We start from the raw sequence: 18,403 nt of genomic DNA on the forward strand, positions 1-18,403 counted from the left end.
TCGATGCCTATGGTTGCACGAAATACATTCTGAGACTCGGATTGTTCTGGGAAGCTTGCATATTCGATGGTTGCACGAAATACATTCTAGAATCGGATGATGGTCCGGTGAGCTTGCATTTAATAAATTGCTTACATAGTATGGTTGCACGAAATACATTCTAGAATCGGATGATGGTCTGGTGAGCCTGCATTTAATAAATTGTTTACACTGTATGGTTGCACGAAATACATTCTGGGGTCGAACCGTTCTGATCCTCAAAACTTCAGAGGAATTATATTACAAAATTCTGTATTCTAGAGACCAACACTTCATCACCTTGAAAGGCATAGCAAAGTATTTCTCTTTACCCAAGACATTCACAAAGCTTTTGATTCTTATGTTGGAATGGTCTATTTCACAAATTGTACACCATCTTACAAAATATGTTCTATGGACAAAAATGTCAAATTGCCATAGACATGTATGAATATCCTAGGTGTGTGACAGGGAAGCATTCTTTCAAGAACTCTTTTCAAACTGACACATGACAATGCTGTCATGTCACATGGGTTCGCTATTTCTTGGTTTGCCTGCTTTAGCAAATGTTAGCACCCAATTCATTCTACATGTCAGAAAATGCTTAATATTGTATGCAACTATTGTTCAGCATGCAGACTAAAAATCTCAACCTTTTTATTAGTTTTTGGAGAAAAACATCTTAGAGAACGAGATCGCTGTAGCCTGGAATCCATGCAGATTGGATTATTTACATGCATCTTTCCAGTCACTTGTTTAAACCTGACTTGATATGACACTTTAGAATACTGTAGTTCAAACTCATGTAGTTGGAAACAAGTAGAAACTAGCTAGTAATGTTATTTACTAGCTATTTTGTAAATCAATATATGCTGAATTAAGTCATTTGACTTATGACTTAACTCTTGATTCGACTCGACTCAATTTGAATTGACTTACCATTACTTGATCTTACTTACCTTTACTTGACCTTGAGCTTGACTTACCTTTACTTGACATAGCTTGAGCTTGACTTACCTTGAGTTGACTTGACATTACATGATTTTACTTACCTTTACTTTACTTTACTTGACTCTTTCACTTGCTTGATGCTAGAATAAACCTGACCTGACCTGACAATTTAGAGGGTGGGCAAGGGGTATTTTTTATACTTTATACGTAATTGGGTCATTTTAGTTGTATATTTATAAAACGTTGCACTAAAGTCTGTAAAATAGGAATTAGTGGTCGGTATACTGCATACTAATCAACTATTTAATTTGACTATAATAAGTAAAAGTACCACTTTGTTTTGAACAAGTAAAAGAAAAATGCAAACAACTGTACCCTAATTGTACTATGTTAAAATGATTCAATACAAGCAACACTAAACACAATCCATGACATTTTCGTATACCCTGGACTTTGCAAAAATAGCAGTCATATCAGTAAAGTGTCGTTTTTTCCCCCTTTTTTGGAGGGAATGGGGTCCAAAACCACCAAGGTCAAAGTTTGTTGATGGAAACGAAAGAATAAATGTTACTCTTGAACTGGGGAATTTAGAAGCATTGATATTAAAAGAACATGAAAAATCATCTGTTTAATTGTTGGCGAGATATTCGTCAGCTCAATGCAGACAATCAATCAAAACAGTTTGTCAAAAATGTAATGAGACACTGGCTGCTCATCTCACCATTAATATGTTGTCATGAGTTTTACAAGGAGTGGTAGATGCATAAGAATGCCCTTCACGCAATTTCCAGTTATAATTGTGAAATGTAAACTCCACTTTATTTTGTTCATAATTCATAATTGTGTTGTTGTTTTTATCATGAATGTAAAAAGTGACATTTCATGTTTATAATTTGGAATTTGTCACTTATTTTCCCTGTAAATTGTACTGAGGACACCCTTGCCCACCCTCAATTAAGGATACTGTAGTTCAAACTCATGGACACAGAGTACAGATATGGAACTTATTCTTGAATACATACACTTCTGAAAACAAGATTCAATAAATGTGCTTAAAACTTCAGTAATGACGCCAAAGACCTCAAAGCTGATATGAATCATGGTGTATTGTTTTCATACAAGTAACGAGTAATGCTGTACCACAAATAAAACACACACACATACACACATACACATACATACACACACATGTATAGACAATCTATAACAAAGACATATTGCAGTCAAACTTGAAGTATTCAAATCAAAGTATCGACTTCGCATACAGGAAATGCAAATTATACGTATTACATAATGTAATTTAATGCATATAAACTTTTTTGACTTACGGTTGCTGACCTTTTCACTGATGGCGATCATCCAGATACTGCAACAGAAATGTTCATTTGGCAATACAGTCCGAGTAATTCAGTCAAAGTGTAAAGTTAATATTGTCCAAGAGTACACACAGTTCACTCTACTAGTCCAAAACAAGTACTTTTGAAGATGATACTGATATACATACTTTAGACACCAAACCTTGCTGATGTCATGCAACTTCCACGTAGCATATACGTACTCTGCGCAGAGATTCCCTTAATCCTGGAATAGGAACACATTGAAAACATGTTACTTTTCACTTCAATTCTAGTCTGAATTAAATGTCCATTCTTAGAGTACCAAGACTTGTGTCACTCCACAAAACCACCGGATACAGTGTACTGGTGCAATAATTATTATCATCAGGACATGTCTGCCTCTTAGTATTACTCCATTTATCATGATACTGTGCAAACTGGGGCTCTGTCATGTGTTACTGATTATGCTTCATATAATGACTATGCGTGCTGACAGTGAATATGAATCGCATTGGCAGAAACTCAGAGTGAATGTGATTGGAAGAAATTAAAATACATGTGCATAATGAAATGAAAAGAAGGAAACTTCAGACTGAGGTACAATTACACATATAGAGTGAGTTCAGGATAAATATGTTTTGCAATCTGTTAGCTAAAATGTCCACATCACTGCACTGTACTTGCGCCAGGTCTTGTCTACTAAGCTTATGACACTGCATACTGGGCATGTTTACCTCAAAGTCCCGCCATATGTCAATCAAACATTTTAATTCTCTGTTTAACTAATCTGAATTTAACAACTCAGCCACCTGGTAGTAATATAACATGATAATTCACCACCAACTAATTTACATACAAAGTAAACATTCACTAATTTACATACAATGTGCATAATAAAGTTTTGTCTTTGTGTCAATCCTAACTCAATGTCAAGGTGAACATACACTAAACATCACCAGTTTGTGACACTGGGCTTAACGGTAATAGTAATAAAACAGTATATGAGATTACATTTAAAATCTATTTATGTATTTCTTTGATACTGATGACAGTGTACAAATCAGTCTGTGTTTAAAAAATAGTATTGTTGTTACCATAATTATATTGATTTAAATTAATAGAAAACTTTATCACACGCCAGTTAAGAATGTTAAGGGAGTCTTCAGTAATTACAAAGCGGGGGGGGGGGATTAAGCCCGGGCTATTGTGTAAAATGTGACCCCCCCCCATCTCTGTCGTGCTAAAAAGTGACCCTCCCTCAATTTCCTTTCCCTGAAGAAGACCCTAACCTCTTCAACATGGATGCTGTCAGAGGTCCTTGTCCTCAGAATCAATGGTTTAAAGGAATTAATCCCACCGCTGCCACCACATAGGATGTTTGAAGGCATTGGTTATTTCCCCAACTACTATCACGACAGTATATTTGGGTGAAGGCATTGCATTAATCAGTACCTGTACATGTGTTTGATTCTCACAGGCTGGGCTGTAGGCCAGAATATTAACGCCAAAACACTAGATGGGCACACTCCCAACATGGTTGGGCCTGTGGTCAACATTTCTACAACATCATCCCTAATATCTTACCGAACTGTTCACATTTTACTCCTGTGAGACCTCCTTCTCTCACTATATGCCATATGGTTGTCAGCAGCGATGCTAAACATAAGGTCCATTCAAGGTAACATATTGCCTGATGGATCCTAACTGATTTTACAGCAGTGGGGAGTAGAACCGATGGCAGCGATGGGATGCCAAAATCACAAAATTATGCTAAGTTAGACAATACAGTTATTTAAAGTATAATGTGACCCTTCCCCTACTACCATTTTCTAAAATATGGCCTTTCCCCAAAAACCAAATTGTAAAAATTATAAAAATCCCCCCCCCCTCCGTATTTACTGAAGGCTCCCTAATGACACATTTACTGTTAAAACATTAACAGTGTAAACAAATACAAAAATTTTTGAAAAAATGGCATGGAACATGTGATGAATCGTCACCAAAATTAATTAATTAATTAATTAATTAATTAATTAATATCAATTTTTTGTATTTAAATTTAAAGATTTTTAATTGTTTTCCATTTGGGCAGTACAACAGAGTGAATAAAGTAAAAAGTTCATGTTTACAATCTCACTAAATAACCCCCAAAAAACAAAAAAAAAAAACAAGCAAACAAACAAACAAACAAACAAACAAACAAACAGGAAAGACATGCTTTTAACAGATCATGAAGTTTGGATCACGTGTTGTGTTTTATAGTTTCTTATTTTGTGCTGCTAGCTATTCAATACTCACATTGATATATTTGTTTCATAATATGTAAGAAATTGGTAAAAATTTTCATTTTTTTACCAAGTTTGTATATTATACATTCAAATGCCTTCTGATCAGAAGGCAAACAAAATTAACAACAGTTTGTTTAAAGACTTATTCAGATTAAGTGGTTTCTGTATATGGATAAACACGTCTTTCCAGGTTGGGGTGTACTCCTGCCTAAAATATATTATGTATATTCGCTGCCATTTGGGATGTGGGTTTTCGCCCTTTGGTCTAAAATGGGTACTTAATTTTTAGAGATAAAGAGTCTAAAATGGGGTCCACTTTACACAATTTTTCGATTTTGTTTGGTCTTAAAATGGGGTCCTGGAAATCATAATAAATTCTCGACTAGTTCGGAATTTCTCTTGGAATTTTCCCCAGCTAATTCGATGGCTGACATTTTGATATCTGTGATTATGTATTTTGGTGAACAATGGGGTCTTCTAAAAATGTAAATTGTCTGGTGTAAAATGGTTTATTGGTTTTTGGTCAAAATAGGTCTAAAATGGGGTCTGGGTGACAGCATTGGCTGCACATCCCTCCCAGACATGGTCAGTGGTACCCCCCCCCCCCGGTCTTTCCAAAGGGCTTCGGCGAATTTATTATTACATAATAGTGTTCTAAAGTTTCTATCTCCTCTTTACAGAGTGAATTTGTCATTACTAATAAGCTCATATATGAGTTTACACATCCAATTAAACGTTTATATTTAGAGCCTTGAGCAAAATGTAAAATAAAAATCACCGTATGAAATTTAGAGCGAATGTAGAAACAATATGGTATCTAATATCTATTAGCTCTTGGTTTGTTGGAATAATATCGGTTGTTAAAAATTGTATTTCCGGGGAAGAATTTGAGCTGGAATTCGCAGGTCTTGAAAGAATCAGACATTATACCGTACCGTAACCGAAAGAGGGTTCCTTTTATATACTTTTTAAGTTCAGGGAATTAAATAAAACTTCATACCTGTTAACAACTTGTCACTTGGCGATGTCAACCAGCTTCTTCGTTTAGAAAACATCCCATCAGAATCAGTCACCAATTGTACGTACAGTGCAAGTCTATGGTATGGGCACATCCAGTGTTTATGCATGTATACACGCATGCAACAACTTGCAGACGACAGGCAATTTGTAATTCCTCAAAAAAAATATTATCTTCTTCTCTAAATCATACGTCATTACACCAACTTACTCTCTTAACACTAGGTAATCATAAATTACCAAAATTATGACGACACAAAGTAGAAATCCGGTGATTTTCTGGCTCAAAATCTGCCGCAAATGTCACTTCATGTTTACAACAGCGAGAACTGGCGAGGAGAAAAATGACCCCCTAAGTATGTGTAAATACGTTGCTGTCAGTCAAAGTGATGTCTTATCCTTGTGATTTCTTCAAATGTTATACGTGCCGAGGGTTCTTTTTTATACAGGTACAGAGGTATTCTCATCTGTCCTTACAAAACGGGTATCCTCAAAACAAATACTGCTACTTAAGGAGGAAGGGTAATTGAAATAAAAATGTACAACATGTATCAGTGATAATTGTATTCGATACAGACAGGTCGTTACAATGTAACACTCGCGGACATGGTTTATTTTGGTGGACATTATTTTAGTGTTAGTTTTTAATCGTGCATGTTTATCAACCCAAGGGTGGGAAGGGTGAGCAGACAATTTTGAGTAACCCCCCCCCCCCCCAGGCTCTCGTCAAGTTGCTAGATAATAGAGAAAACGTTGCTCGGTCGCCCTGACTGCCTCCCTATCGATCGTAACTACCGGAACTAGACATTCACTTTTTAAAAAATACAAATCTACCTACCCCACCTATTCTAAAACTGAGCGTAATTGGACCCACACAATTTTTTTTATAAGCTTTAACCATCGATCCTCCATCATAGTGAAGTTGTTGCAAAATTTCACCGGGGGATGTTTACTGGTATATCGTACAGTTTGCTTATGTCTGCTTGCGTACTATTTTACGAAGTGAACTTTGTAACAAAGCTTTACATCTACTGCTCACCATTAATTTTGATTGACTCGTGACTGTCCAGTGTTAGATGGAGGGGTTGCTAGTTGACCTATCGTTTCAAGATGGAGGCGTATTACTAGAATTAACTTTGGGCGCTATTAAACCAAGGAAAGGTTTTGAATATTATCATCATTAACTGGCATGCAATGAATGGGCATATATAGGTGGTTCCCCGTTGAAGGTAGGGTGCACGCCCTCAACCACGAGATGAGAATTTACTTCGTTTTAATAGCATTGCTCGCATTAAAATGGTCTCGGTTTTACCCAGTCTTTTACTGCTGAGATTCTACTACTAATTCTATCCAGTTTTACAGTCAAACATTGCATCCGATTCAGGTATCTTTACATCAGGTTTACCTAGAACAGGTCTCAAGACATCTAGAGCAGCAGACATTTTAAATTTCTTTACAATCTTGTCTAGTAGCAGACATCCCAACGAGTCTGACTAATGCAACTAAGACTACAGCATGAATGTGCCTGGCATAGCAATCTAATAGGGTTTCCTTCCATTGAATCTGAACTATGAACTACATTTTTTACTGAAATCACACACACAACGTAGCAGCACACTATATCAAACAAATACACAACAAACTTGTTTTCAGAAATTAGTTTTTATTATGTTTCTGACACAGCATTAATAACACAAACTAACATTGGTCTGTGAGTATAGTAATAATAATTTTTACATTGGTTATACCTTCATTGAGAAAGTCTTATTGGATTGGTCACCTGGTGAACGGTTGGTAACATGCAAATGTACTGTAGTAGTAACCTATCAAAATTTCTCACAAAGTACCAAGTATACCTTTTCTCTCAAGAAAGCATTTGTACACAAACAACCCTAAATGCTTCCTTACAAACTTCAAATAACAGGCAAACGAAACTTGTAATTACAGAGCAAACAAGATTAAGAAAGCAACCATCAAACAGAACAGACCCATGGCCTCAGATAAAGCGAAGCCGAGAATAGCATATGAGAAAAGCTGTTGTTTTAGGGATGGATTTCTTGAATAGCCGATAATAAGACTACCAAACACGGTTCCAATACCAGCACCAGATCCGGCGACACCTACTGTGGCAGCACCAGCACCGATAAATTTTGCTGCAGCTTCTACGTCACGTTGGACTGCTGAGGTTTGGAATTCACGGAACTGAAATCAAAAAGAGAAAGTCATGAAAAACTAGAAAAGAATGTAAACATTTCTTACAGATAACATAGAATTGATTCTCAGGCTAGTGGCTTTGTTTACCAAAACTCCAGACAATTTTGGAGGATTGCCCAACAGGCCAAACATTTTCTCTGTACTCATGTAGCACAACCATGTGACCAATAGTAATAGCTCTCAAGTTTGGATTGAAATATTGACCTAATTTGCATGAGGTCAAGAGTTCACATTTGAATCAGTCCACTGCTGTATCTTTACATGGAGGTAAAGCAGTCAATTCATGAAGTAATACCCTCCCATTTTATCTCTATTGAATTCTGATTCAATTTAAAAGTTCAAAACTGTAGATGTCTGACAGAATATGAGAGAGATGTATATATTACATTAAATAATCAACACTTAATGTATCACATATTGAATGAGTGAATATTTCTTGCCTAGTATCAACAACTTCAGACATCAGACGAAAACAAACGAAACCTGTTACAAACAAGGAAAGTTAACAACTGAATTGGATTAATAACACTTGGCACAGCATGTTGGAAATACAAAGACTTGTATTACATTTCATAATTTCAAAAGAACAGTTTTATGGACCATGTGCATAGTAATTCATGTTCACAAACAGATTTCCAGTTCTCCTGGTACTTCATTTACACATAATAAAGAGGCCATAAAACTGTTCATTTGAAATCATGGTGTGTAATACAAGTCTCTCTGTTCCAACATGCTGTGCCAAATGATGTTAATCAAATTCATTTGTTTACTTTCCCCTGTTTGTAAGAGGTTTTCGTCAGCCATGGTCATGTGTCTGCAGTTGTACAAAGGGTGTCACATTGAACATGGGCTGACGTACTAAAAATACCAGTCAAATATTTCCTTTTTTTTCCTTCCAAAGTATTTGAAAAGGGTACAGTTACTGTTCCATGACCAGAGCTACCATTTCAAAAATTACCAATACACAAATAAACTAGTATACAATTGAGAATATATTGTTCATGGCTCCAAGAATCAATAGAACAGTACAATATAGTTACTTTGGAACGGTAAATTGTGTGATCATGGTCAACAGCTGACAGATCAAAATGCCGCATTCATTTCAAATGAGTCGTTCCAAAGTAATTACAACCCATAACACCAAATTTATGCATTTTCTGTATGTACCACAATCCTTCATAGCATTCATATCAAGTGTAGAAGTTGATCACATTAGAAATGCCACATGCTAGGCTTGTAAGTACACCAACTGAAACAGTATACTTATACATTTGATGTGAATGCTATAAACGAGTGTAGCACATAGAGAAAGTGTTTTGCTTCAGTGTTACTAGTATATTGTACTGCCCTACTTGTACACGCTCTTCTACACTGGTAGGGCACGGCGCGTACACAGAATCATGTTTGTCAAAAGTTGATGGTAATGCATGCACATAGAATCATGCTGGTGAAAAATTGATGGCAACACTGGTAGGGCAATGGGCATACACGTAGAATCATGCTGGTCAAAAACTGATGGTATATTTTGTCACTGAAAGGTATACTTACTTGGCTTAGGGTAGGTAGAGTGCTCTGTAGTGTTGCAATGCTGTTATTTTGTGTGACACTGTAAGAAACAAAATACAAACCATAGAATAATTTCAACACTTAGAAACTGGCATAAAATATTGCTGATATGGTCTCTATACTACAGTATGTATTCTTGGTAGTCTAACCTTCACCCTACGATTCTTACTAGCCGGGAATCAATGGGTAATTTGGCTAAAGCTTTTCCCTCACCATGCCTAATGAGACGACATCAATAGTGTTATGTGATGAGCCATTTTTCCTCTCACGGCAGATCTAATGAGATACCACATGAGCCGTTGCATTCTTAGCAACCACATGTGGGTGGACAAGCAGAAAGTAAGAAATGCTTAGCAACACTAACGTCCTCAACATCATCACACATGGCCATCATGATCACATTGTTGCTAGGTATATTTGCATATCTCACAAGATCTGTAGCGAGATGTAAAATCCCTTATTCGAACCAGCTCTGGGTTGAATTGCGTGATTTAAACATGATAAACATATTCAAAGTACTTGCAGGAAATCGTTATTTAATTTGAGGAGTGTCAGGCATGGTAGGGGAAAGCGAAAGCAAAGCCCCACTTGATTTGATTCTAGGCTATGCTGGCATAGTCTCTATTCAAATATATATCCCAAGACTAGTCTCATGTCCCATTCTTACAGATGACTGCACTGTGGCTCACAGATCCAAGCTAGCAATTTAAGAACTATTGCTAGGCAACGTTGACAAATATGATCACAGCGTTACTTTGGCCATGTTCAACTTGTTATTCTTTGTGTGACTGCGTCTATCCATTCCAGTAAGTCGTTTTAGTTACTTTTCCATACCAAAAGACTGAGAAGCATAATTTGCTTCACTACATTAAATATCAGTCTCCGTTACCCAGACTCTCTTTGCGACTTGGAAGAAATACACTGTATGACTTCCAGTGTGGAAGACTGGATTACATTTTACCCAAATTCTTTGTCTAGGTAGTCTAGTAGCAGAGCCCCCAATTCTCGGTACCTGCAATACAATTCTACACATCACTGTGGAGTCAAATGGAATGAAGTCGCGCGACAACGTGTTCTAATGTCGACAACTACACTTCCGGTCGGCTATGCTAATACACATGAATGTTTCTTTCCCATTTTCAGTTGTATACATCTCTTGTAATTTTGCTCTGGAAAGATACTGTACATATTTAAATTTCCCACCTCCATAATTATATGAGCTTAAAACTTGCGTTTATCTTATTTGTTACAAATTTAACTGTTTGGAAGAAACATTCACGTGTATTGACATAGGCGACCAGAAGTGTAGGTGTCGACAAATGCAAGCGCGGTCGCGAGACTGCGTTCCATTTGTTGACTCCTTAGCGATGCATAGATTTGTATTGCAGGTACCGAGAATTGTCAGAGTCCATGACTCATAATCTAAAGGCATATAGAGACAGCAGTGAAGGGGCACTTTAGATCGAGTACTGGGTTCTGTTGTATGTCTTGAAAGGACAAGCAGAATAACATAACACAATCACAGGAGTGAACAAATCCACTGGTCCTGGGACCACACAAATTTTACTGGACCAGTACCTTATGGTTAATAACTATGTTAAAAAGATTCATAGGCAAGATTTAATGTTTCACATTAGCGGGACATGGGACCACTGGATTTTTTAAGGCACTGGTCCGGGGACCACCAGTTCACAAAATAATTTGTTCACCCCTGGAACTTACCATCCTTGGGCTACCACTTTCTGAAATTGGTAGCCCACTAAGACTACCAGAGAAAGACGTTAATTTTGAGCTGTGAATCAAGTTAGTATTTTAAACATATGTTCACCATGACTCGTAATGTACTGATTTACAGCACAGTACATTTTATGTAAACAGGACTTCTTTTTTTGAGATCGTCTTACCTGATTTCATTTGCTCTATTATTTACAGCAACAGAGACTGGCCTGACAACAGCTCTGGATCCCTTGAAGATCTACAAAATATAAAAATATTGTCGATGTTATAGATTGTTAATACATTGTAAGTGTTTGAATTTCATTCAGGTTACTCATTACTTAGTCTAGAACTGTGTGCCCTCTAATGGTAGTCCATTTTTGTTGTTGTAGGTCAAAATGAGAAAAACTGGCATTTCTTGCGAGTCACCACAAATTAAGATCAAATTTTGATACATCACTAGAAATTGTTTGGCAGTAGTTCGATACAGACGTAGTAGGGGTTGGCCGATGTGTGAGGGCACCCCATCACGGCATACCTTACAGACTATAGTGTGTCAAATTGGTCTAGAGGGAACACTGGTCTAGAACTATCAACATCATGTTTGCATTCAGATTACTTTTTACTGTATAAACTCAATTTTAGGTCTGTGGTGCCCTCAACATTTCCTTGTGATTTTGGTAGCAAATACCTAGTGAAACATGGACAAAAAAGAGTATAGGAAGTAATAGGAGTATAAACCTAAAATAAAGTCTAAACCAAAATAAATTTTGGTTTAGACTGAAATCCATCTACCACTACCAGTTTTTAAAGTGGAACTTGCAGAAACTTGTGTTTTTTCGCAAAGAATTCAAATCTAGTAATTGATTATATAAATATAAAACTTATGTAAATGCTCCATGTAAATTAACATTCATATAATTTAACTATACCAGATTTGGCAAATTCTTAAACAGTATTTTACTATTTTGATGTACAGGCAGAGATTTTAACGCAGCTATCGTTCAAGTGCGCCGTGATTACCCGATTACGTCAAAGGGGAAAGGTCGAAGGCCGCCAATGAGGTCTGCTGATATGCTAGTGCTACTGCACTGATCTGCATTTTACGGTCTTCTTTTCTTTGGTATGGAAGTTTACCGGAGATAATTGCTACTAAAACTTCGGTCCATGAGTTTGAAATAATAAAATAATCGTAATATACATTAAATTTTACAACTTATGACAATAACTTAAGAGTTTTTTAGCCCAGCGGACGAGAGAGTGGACTTGTAGTCGTGTTGGCATCAGATTTTGACGATTTACTGGAACGAGGTGAGAGGGGAACACTATTTTTCAGCGAGAAAAGAATTCGTAAAATACTCTGATTTACTTACCGCAGCCTGTGCCATTGGGGAGCAGACAGCCCTTGAACACATATACATGGTTTAAGATTGTGTGTTACTTCACGAAAGTGAGAAAATAGCAAGAAGCTCCTGCAGCAGAAAACACAAAATGGCGGATGCCGGTAAGTGTAGCCGGTGAATGTGGTTAAAATATTTGATGCATACAACGTAATGAAAAAACCTACGACAAAATTGTGACACACAGTTATGTATTACAGTAACATATATCCAACAGTGTATGTTGTTTGCCTCGATGGTCACGAATATTGGTGATTTTACGGGATTATTTCAACTGTGTGGCCTTACCTTCAGATGTCCACTGCACGTACGCGTCGGGGAGAGCGGATAAAGCGCATGCGTGATGACTCTTCACCAATTACCTCTAGAGGGGTATGAACTTCATGAATGAGTGAGACCCCAAAGTGATGAAGTACATGCAGTAGTTTATCGAATGAGATAGTGGCGATCGAGATGATGTAGTTGAACCGTGCAACAGATTTCAAAGGTAATTTAGCCAATTTATTGCGATTGTTACGTGTTCATTTCAGTAGCCGCAAACCTTGCATCCGTTCCGTATTTCCGCCCACGCGTTATCTTTGTCCAAGACGGTACGCGTGTGTGACCGTCAATATGGGGCCGTCGAGGGTAGACGCTATTATTATTATAGTGAGCCGGTGGCGACGGCAGATGTTCCCATGTTTATCAAGCATAAATCAGAGTCCGAGAGCGTCTAGTTTGTCGCGTCGTCCTCACTAACTTCACTATATTATCCATTTTTACACTCGCATTTCCAGGTACGACGTTCCAGACTGACGGCTGTCCGTCCAGCATAACGTGACAGACCCAGGCGGGAATATCTAAACAATTGCAACCCGGAAGTCAAGTAAACATGCTGTCCAAAAGTAGACAATAACATTTTGGAATGGCAGCATTCTATAGTAACACTTGCCGATTTGGTGGATGTGGTCTCACTTTTGCAACACTTGGAGAGCTTATTGAACATATCGAAGACACCCACATAGGTAGATTCATCGCATTTTTAATTATTTACACACGACTTCACTGACATATTAACCGTTATATGATATATGTATGATGTTGTATTGTTCTGTCAGACTCAGAGGCTCGTGTCATGCTCTGTACAAAACCATAGGGGTACCGGTGTGGAGAACCATCATTGAAAAGTGATACAATGGGGAGATAATATGTTTCAAAGCGTGTAGGTGGAGAAAGGTAGATCATAGAGGCGCCATGGATATATTGTAAGACAGCCACAGATAGTTAAATGGGTTAATCTATTGTGTGTATCACTTTGTTTAGTTCCCTGATTTTGAATATGGCAAACAATGAAACCCTTAGTATGGCTTAGTAATATTAATAGTTGATTACATAGTGCAACAAAAACAACTGTTAAAGTAAATTATAAACTTGCTTCATTTCTCAGCAAAGTTTTCTTTTGTAAATTGCTCCACACTTAGTGTTGGGGTTAGGGTTAATGTAGGGTCTGAGGGTTGGGATACAAAGGGAAGTCTTCAATCTTCCCAAATCTTGTTCTTGAATTTATAAATGTGGGTGAGTTAAGAAAGTGAATGAGTGTAACTGATTTAAAGATGTAAACTTAGTAAAAAGTACAAGCATGCACCTACATGCGGCAGGTATGTAACAAATACAGCACACAAACCGATACAAGTATATAAGATGAATTTATATACCATGTAATTATGCAAGTAAAAATTAATATCGAGGGGTAACAATATGATGTCTACTAGTGCCCAAATAAGGCAAGGCAATAAGTATTTTATAACACATCACATTTCCATACACATATTTTTTCCATAGTCAAATCAAATCACCAGTAGAACTTTCTTGCTACTGATAAATGCCCTAGGGAAATTGAAAATGAATATTGCCCTCTGTATGCAAATTTAGGTCACATTGGGTCACTAGTCAGGGTTCAAAATTAGTACTATAGTAGCAGTCAAAGGCATATAGACTACCAAACATTGTATCTTGACTACCAACTTTGTTATTTGGTAGTCTATATTAGACCAGGGCAAATCAATGGAGAATTGTAGCTGAAACAGTTCACTTGGATAAATTTGACTACCAAGCCCAAAAGTTAAATTCAAGCCCTGCTTGTCTATACCACCTGACACAGTCTAAGCCAATCACTGACAGTGATATAATTACAATGTGTTATAATTCTTTGTATTGAGTTATTTCATTTATTTTTTATTTAGATTATGATCCAAGGTACTTAGAAAAATTAGAAATCCAGCAGCCAGCATATTTATCACTAAGTTACATTATGAGGTGAGTAAAAACAAAACTTTAGTCAAATAGTAAAAATTTGTATGCACAAACATTCAGCCTATTTTCATACATTTAACATCATACTGCATCAAAGAGGTTGGAGTCTCTCACCAAAAGCTTTTATTTCATCTTATCAGATGTAAAGCCATCGCAGATTGGAAGAACAGTTTTATATTGTCTTTTTAAGTTGATGGTAGTTTCCGCATTCACTATTTCTCATGAGATTTCACAGTTTTTGCAATTTTATCATATTTTTCTTGAATATGTAAAAAAAAGTTAAGAGTCAGCAGTGAAAAACTGGGAGGGGGGGGGGGGTTAACCAGAACCAAACAATTTTCTTTTTAGGCCGATTCAAAGATTAAAGGATGGAAGATATATGGGCATAAAAGTATTTTAGTACCTCAAATATTTCCAATAGAAGTTCTGTTTTCAGTTCAGGAATATAAGACTATTAGTCACCATCCTTGGGCTACCACTTTCTGTAATTGGTAGCCTACTAGGACAACCAAAGAAAAAAGTTAATTTCAAGTCCTGTCAACATCCCATGTTTTCATGTACCTGTAAAGAATAGTGATGATGTGTACTTTTTTTATTCAATAAGATAAAATAATTTGTTATTAATCATACAAGGGAAAAGCAAATGCTGTATAAAGTTTTCCAATCAACATAGCAAAAATTCTGTTTTGTATTTGTGTAGATTTGTAACGGATGCCGCTCGTGAAGTAATGAGAAAAAAGAAATGTCATTCTTTGAATAATTCACAACGAAGTAACACTCCAACAGGTAAGGAAGGATTGCACAGTGTCACACAAACTCAACAAAACACTGGTAGAGAAAAATTACTGGGGAACTCGGGTAGAATTTACCTACTTACCAACTTTAACAAAAACACTCATAGGGAAACATGTTCAAATGATAGAGGAACTCAGGTAGATTTTATCTAATTACCAATATTAATAAAAGTGTTGGTAGAGAACCCTGGTAGAGTGACTGGGGAACTCAGGTAGATTTTACCTACTTTACCACCCTCATCAAAACACTCAGTGGTAGGGAACCCTGGTAAAATGACTGGTAGGGAACCCTGGTAAAATGACTGGGGAACTTATTTTTACCAAATTACTAACTTTAACAAAAACACTGGTAGGCAATGGTAAAGTGAAGTGACTGAAGAACTCGGGTAGATTTTACATACTTTCCACCCTTAACAAAAACACTAGTAGGGAACCCTAGTAAAATGACTGGGGAACTCACAGGTAGATTTTACCTACTTTACCACCCTTAACAAAAACACTGGTAGGGAACCCTGGTAAAATGACTGGGGAACTTAGGTAGATTTTACCTACTTACCACCCTTAACAAAAACACTGGTAGGGAACCCTGGTAAAATGACTAGGGAACTTAGGTAGATTTTACCTACTTACTACCCTTAACAAAAACACTGGTAGGGAACCCTGGTAAAATGACTGGGGAACTTAGATAGATTTTACCAAATTACTAACTTTAACAAAAACACTGGTAGGCAATGGTAAAGTGAAGTGACTGAAGAACTCAAGTAGATTTTACCTACTTTCCACCTTGAACAAAAACACTGGTAGGGAACCCTGGTAAAATGACTGGGGAACTCAGGTTGATTTTTACCCCAACGGGCATGAGTAGATTTCACCTACATTTGTATTAACCACCCTTATCAAAAACAAAACCTAACAGTTACCACAACAACTTCTGTGTTTTTTTTATCAGGGAGCGAGTTTGATGATGATGAACCGTTCAGCGAATCAGAAGACAGCGACGACTCATGGACCACACAAGAAGAGTTCAGTTCGGAGTTAATACTGAGTATGATGAATACGTCAGATAACGATGAAAAACCATTTGCATGTCCTGTACCAGGATGTAAGAAACGTTACAAAAATGTAAATGGTATAAAATATCATGCCAAAAATGGACACAGAAAAGACACAAAGGTATGCTGTAAAAAATTTTATTCTTGCGATAACATTTTACCTTGTGTTAAAAGGTCAAAATAGAACAAGGTGAACTTATTCTCATGCATGCACATAGTAATACATGTGTAGCGCATAGAGTGGAAGTTTATGTTGTTCTGTTTCTTGATATGACACACTGTGATTATGTTATCCCATTTCATGATATCAGACACACTGTGATTACATCTCCTTATACCATGCACGAGCCAAGTTGAACCAAAAATATGGAATATATACTCTGGTTATTCTACGTTATCACAATGTACGCCTATGTCACAACAATGGGTGTCTACATCACTGGTTCTGCTGTATTCAAAATGAGTCACGCGTTCAAAACTGCCATTACTTTACCTGATTTTGCTTTGATATTACTGGCACTGGAATCAATATTTTATTGTTCAATATTTTTCAGCCGAAAAATACTCATGACCTAAGGGTTGTTACTAGACCCCTTAGGTCACTTGTATTTTCCTTGGCGGAATGAAGAAATATATTGGGGAATAACATTTAATTGAATAACCACATGCTGTGTTTTTTTACATTGCATAGGTACGAAAAGGGTACAAATGTCGGTGTGGCAAAAGCTACAAGAGTTCACAAGGACTACGCCAACACCACGCCACTCAGCATCCACCTACCGCTACACCAGCTCCCATGACAACAGCAGTAAACACATTACTGGTAACCAACACAACCACCTTAGCAACCACAATGCTGCCACTGACTGTCACATCTACGAACCCTCCAACAATAACGCAACAACCTGCAACAGGTAATGTGACAGCAACAGTCACAGCATCGCCCACGGTAACTGTTCAGTAAAAAGTGTTGTTTTTATTCAAAAGTAATATATGATAATAGTCATTATATTTTAATATTCTTTGAATGTTTCTAAGTCTGTGATATTCAGTGTTGGTGTCTGTTCCCATGACAACAAGGTAGAAAGTCTGCTGATGTTTCCCAAAACTTGGATAGTACTCCAATTCCTGATAAATGGTGATTCCAGGACCACATCTCAGGCATGGAAATTCCTGGGCCAAAATTGAACATGGAGGTAACCAAAAGTACAAGTCGTATGGATAGTTATCGGAATAACAAGCCAATTCATTCTCAGCATTTCACCTCAGAAACAGATCAAGAAGGTCGACTTACATTTGTATTCTCACATGTGCTGATAGTAATGCACATGCAGCGCATGGAGCAGAAATCAATATCCTAATCCAAATGTTCATTTTCTAATGGAAATTCATCTGTGTTTGTGAACCATAGTGTTCAATGTAACTTTTGTTCCAAACACAACTTGAAAATTTTACCTGAAATTTTCGACTGCACACTTCAGTCTTTGTCAACAGATTGACCCACTATTCAGTATACATGTGACCTTATACCATACTTCATAATCAGTTTGTGCAGTCTAAACTACCAATTTGTGTATACTACACAGGTTTGACCAGAGTACATGTATACATCATCAGTTAGTGCAAAAACCATTGTTGTACCTGTATACTTCATCAATTTGTGTATACTACATCATCAGTTTATGCATACAACATCACCCATTCATGTGTACTTCATCATCAGTTAGTGCAAAGGCCATTACAATTGTTGTACCTGTA

At 37.0% G+C, this 18,403-nt stretch overlaps 2 protein-coding genes across 2 annotated transcripts; one reads left to right on the forward strand and one right to left on the reverse strand.

Moving 5' to 3' along the window:
* Positions 1-7,276: 7,276 nt before the first annotated feature.
* LOC144449914 (ATP synthase lipid-binding protein, mitochondrial-like) lies at positions 7,277-12,835 on the reverse strand. Its single transcript, XM_078140463.1, has 5 exons — positions 12,796-12,835; positions 12,481-12,579; positions 11,296-11,366; positions 9,374-9,431; positions 7,277-7,813 (listed from the first exon to the last, which is right to left on the reverse strand). Exons 2-5 carry the CDS (start codon positions 12,526-12,528, stop codon positions 7,553-7,555), a joined length of 438 nt encoding a protein of 145 aa, XP_077996589.1. The 5' UTR covers positions 12,529-12,579; positions 12,796-12,835; the 3' UTR covers positions 7,277-7,552.
* Positions 12,836-12,904: 69 nt separating this feature from the next.
* On the forward strand, positions 12,905-17,609 carry LOC144449913 (juxtaposed with another zinc finger protein 1-like). The gene is made up of 6 exons (XM_078140462.1): positions 12,905-12,994; positions 13,284-13,511; positions 14,730-14,802; positions 15,500-15,585; positions 16,543-16,766; positions 17,337-17,609. The coding sequence occupies exons 2-6, from the start codon at positions 13,412-13,414 to the stop codon at positions 17,607-17,609; spliced, it is 756 nt and encodes a 251-aa protein (XP_077996588.1). The 5' UTR covers positions 12,905-12,994; positions 13,284-13,411.
* Positions 17,610-18,403: the final 794 nt, after the last annotated feature.

Source organism: Glandiceps talaboti, chromosome 19 (genome assembly GCF_964340395.1).
Source record: "Glandiceps talaboti chromosome 19, keGlaTala1.1, whole genome shotgun sequence".
Taxonomy (NCBI): domain Eukaryota; kingdom Metazoa; phylum Hemichordata; class Enteropneusta; family Spengelidae; genus Glandiceps; species Glandiceps talaboti.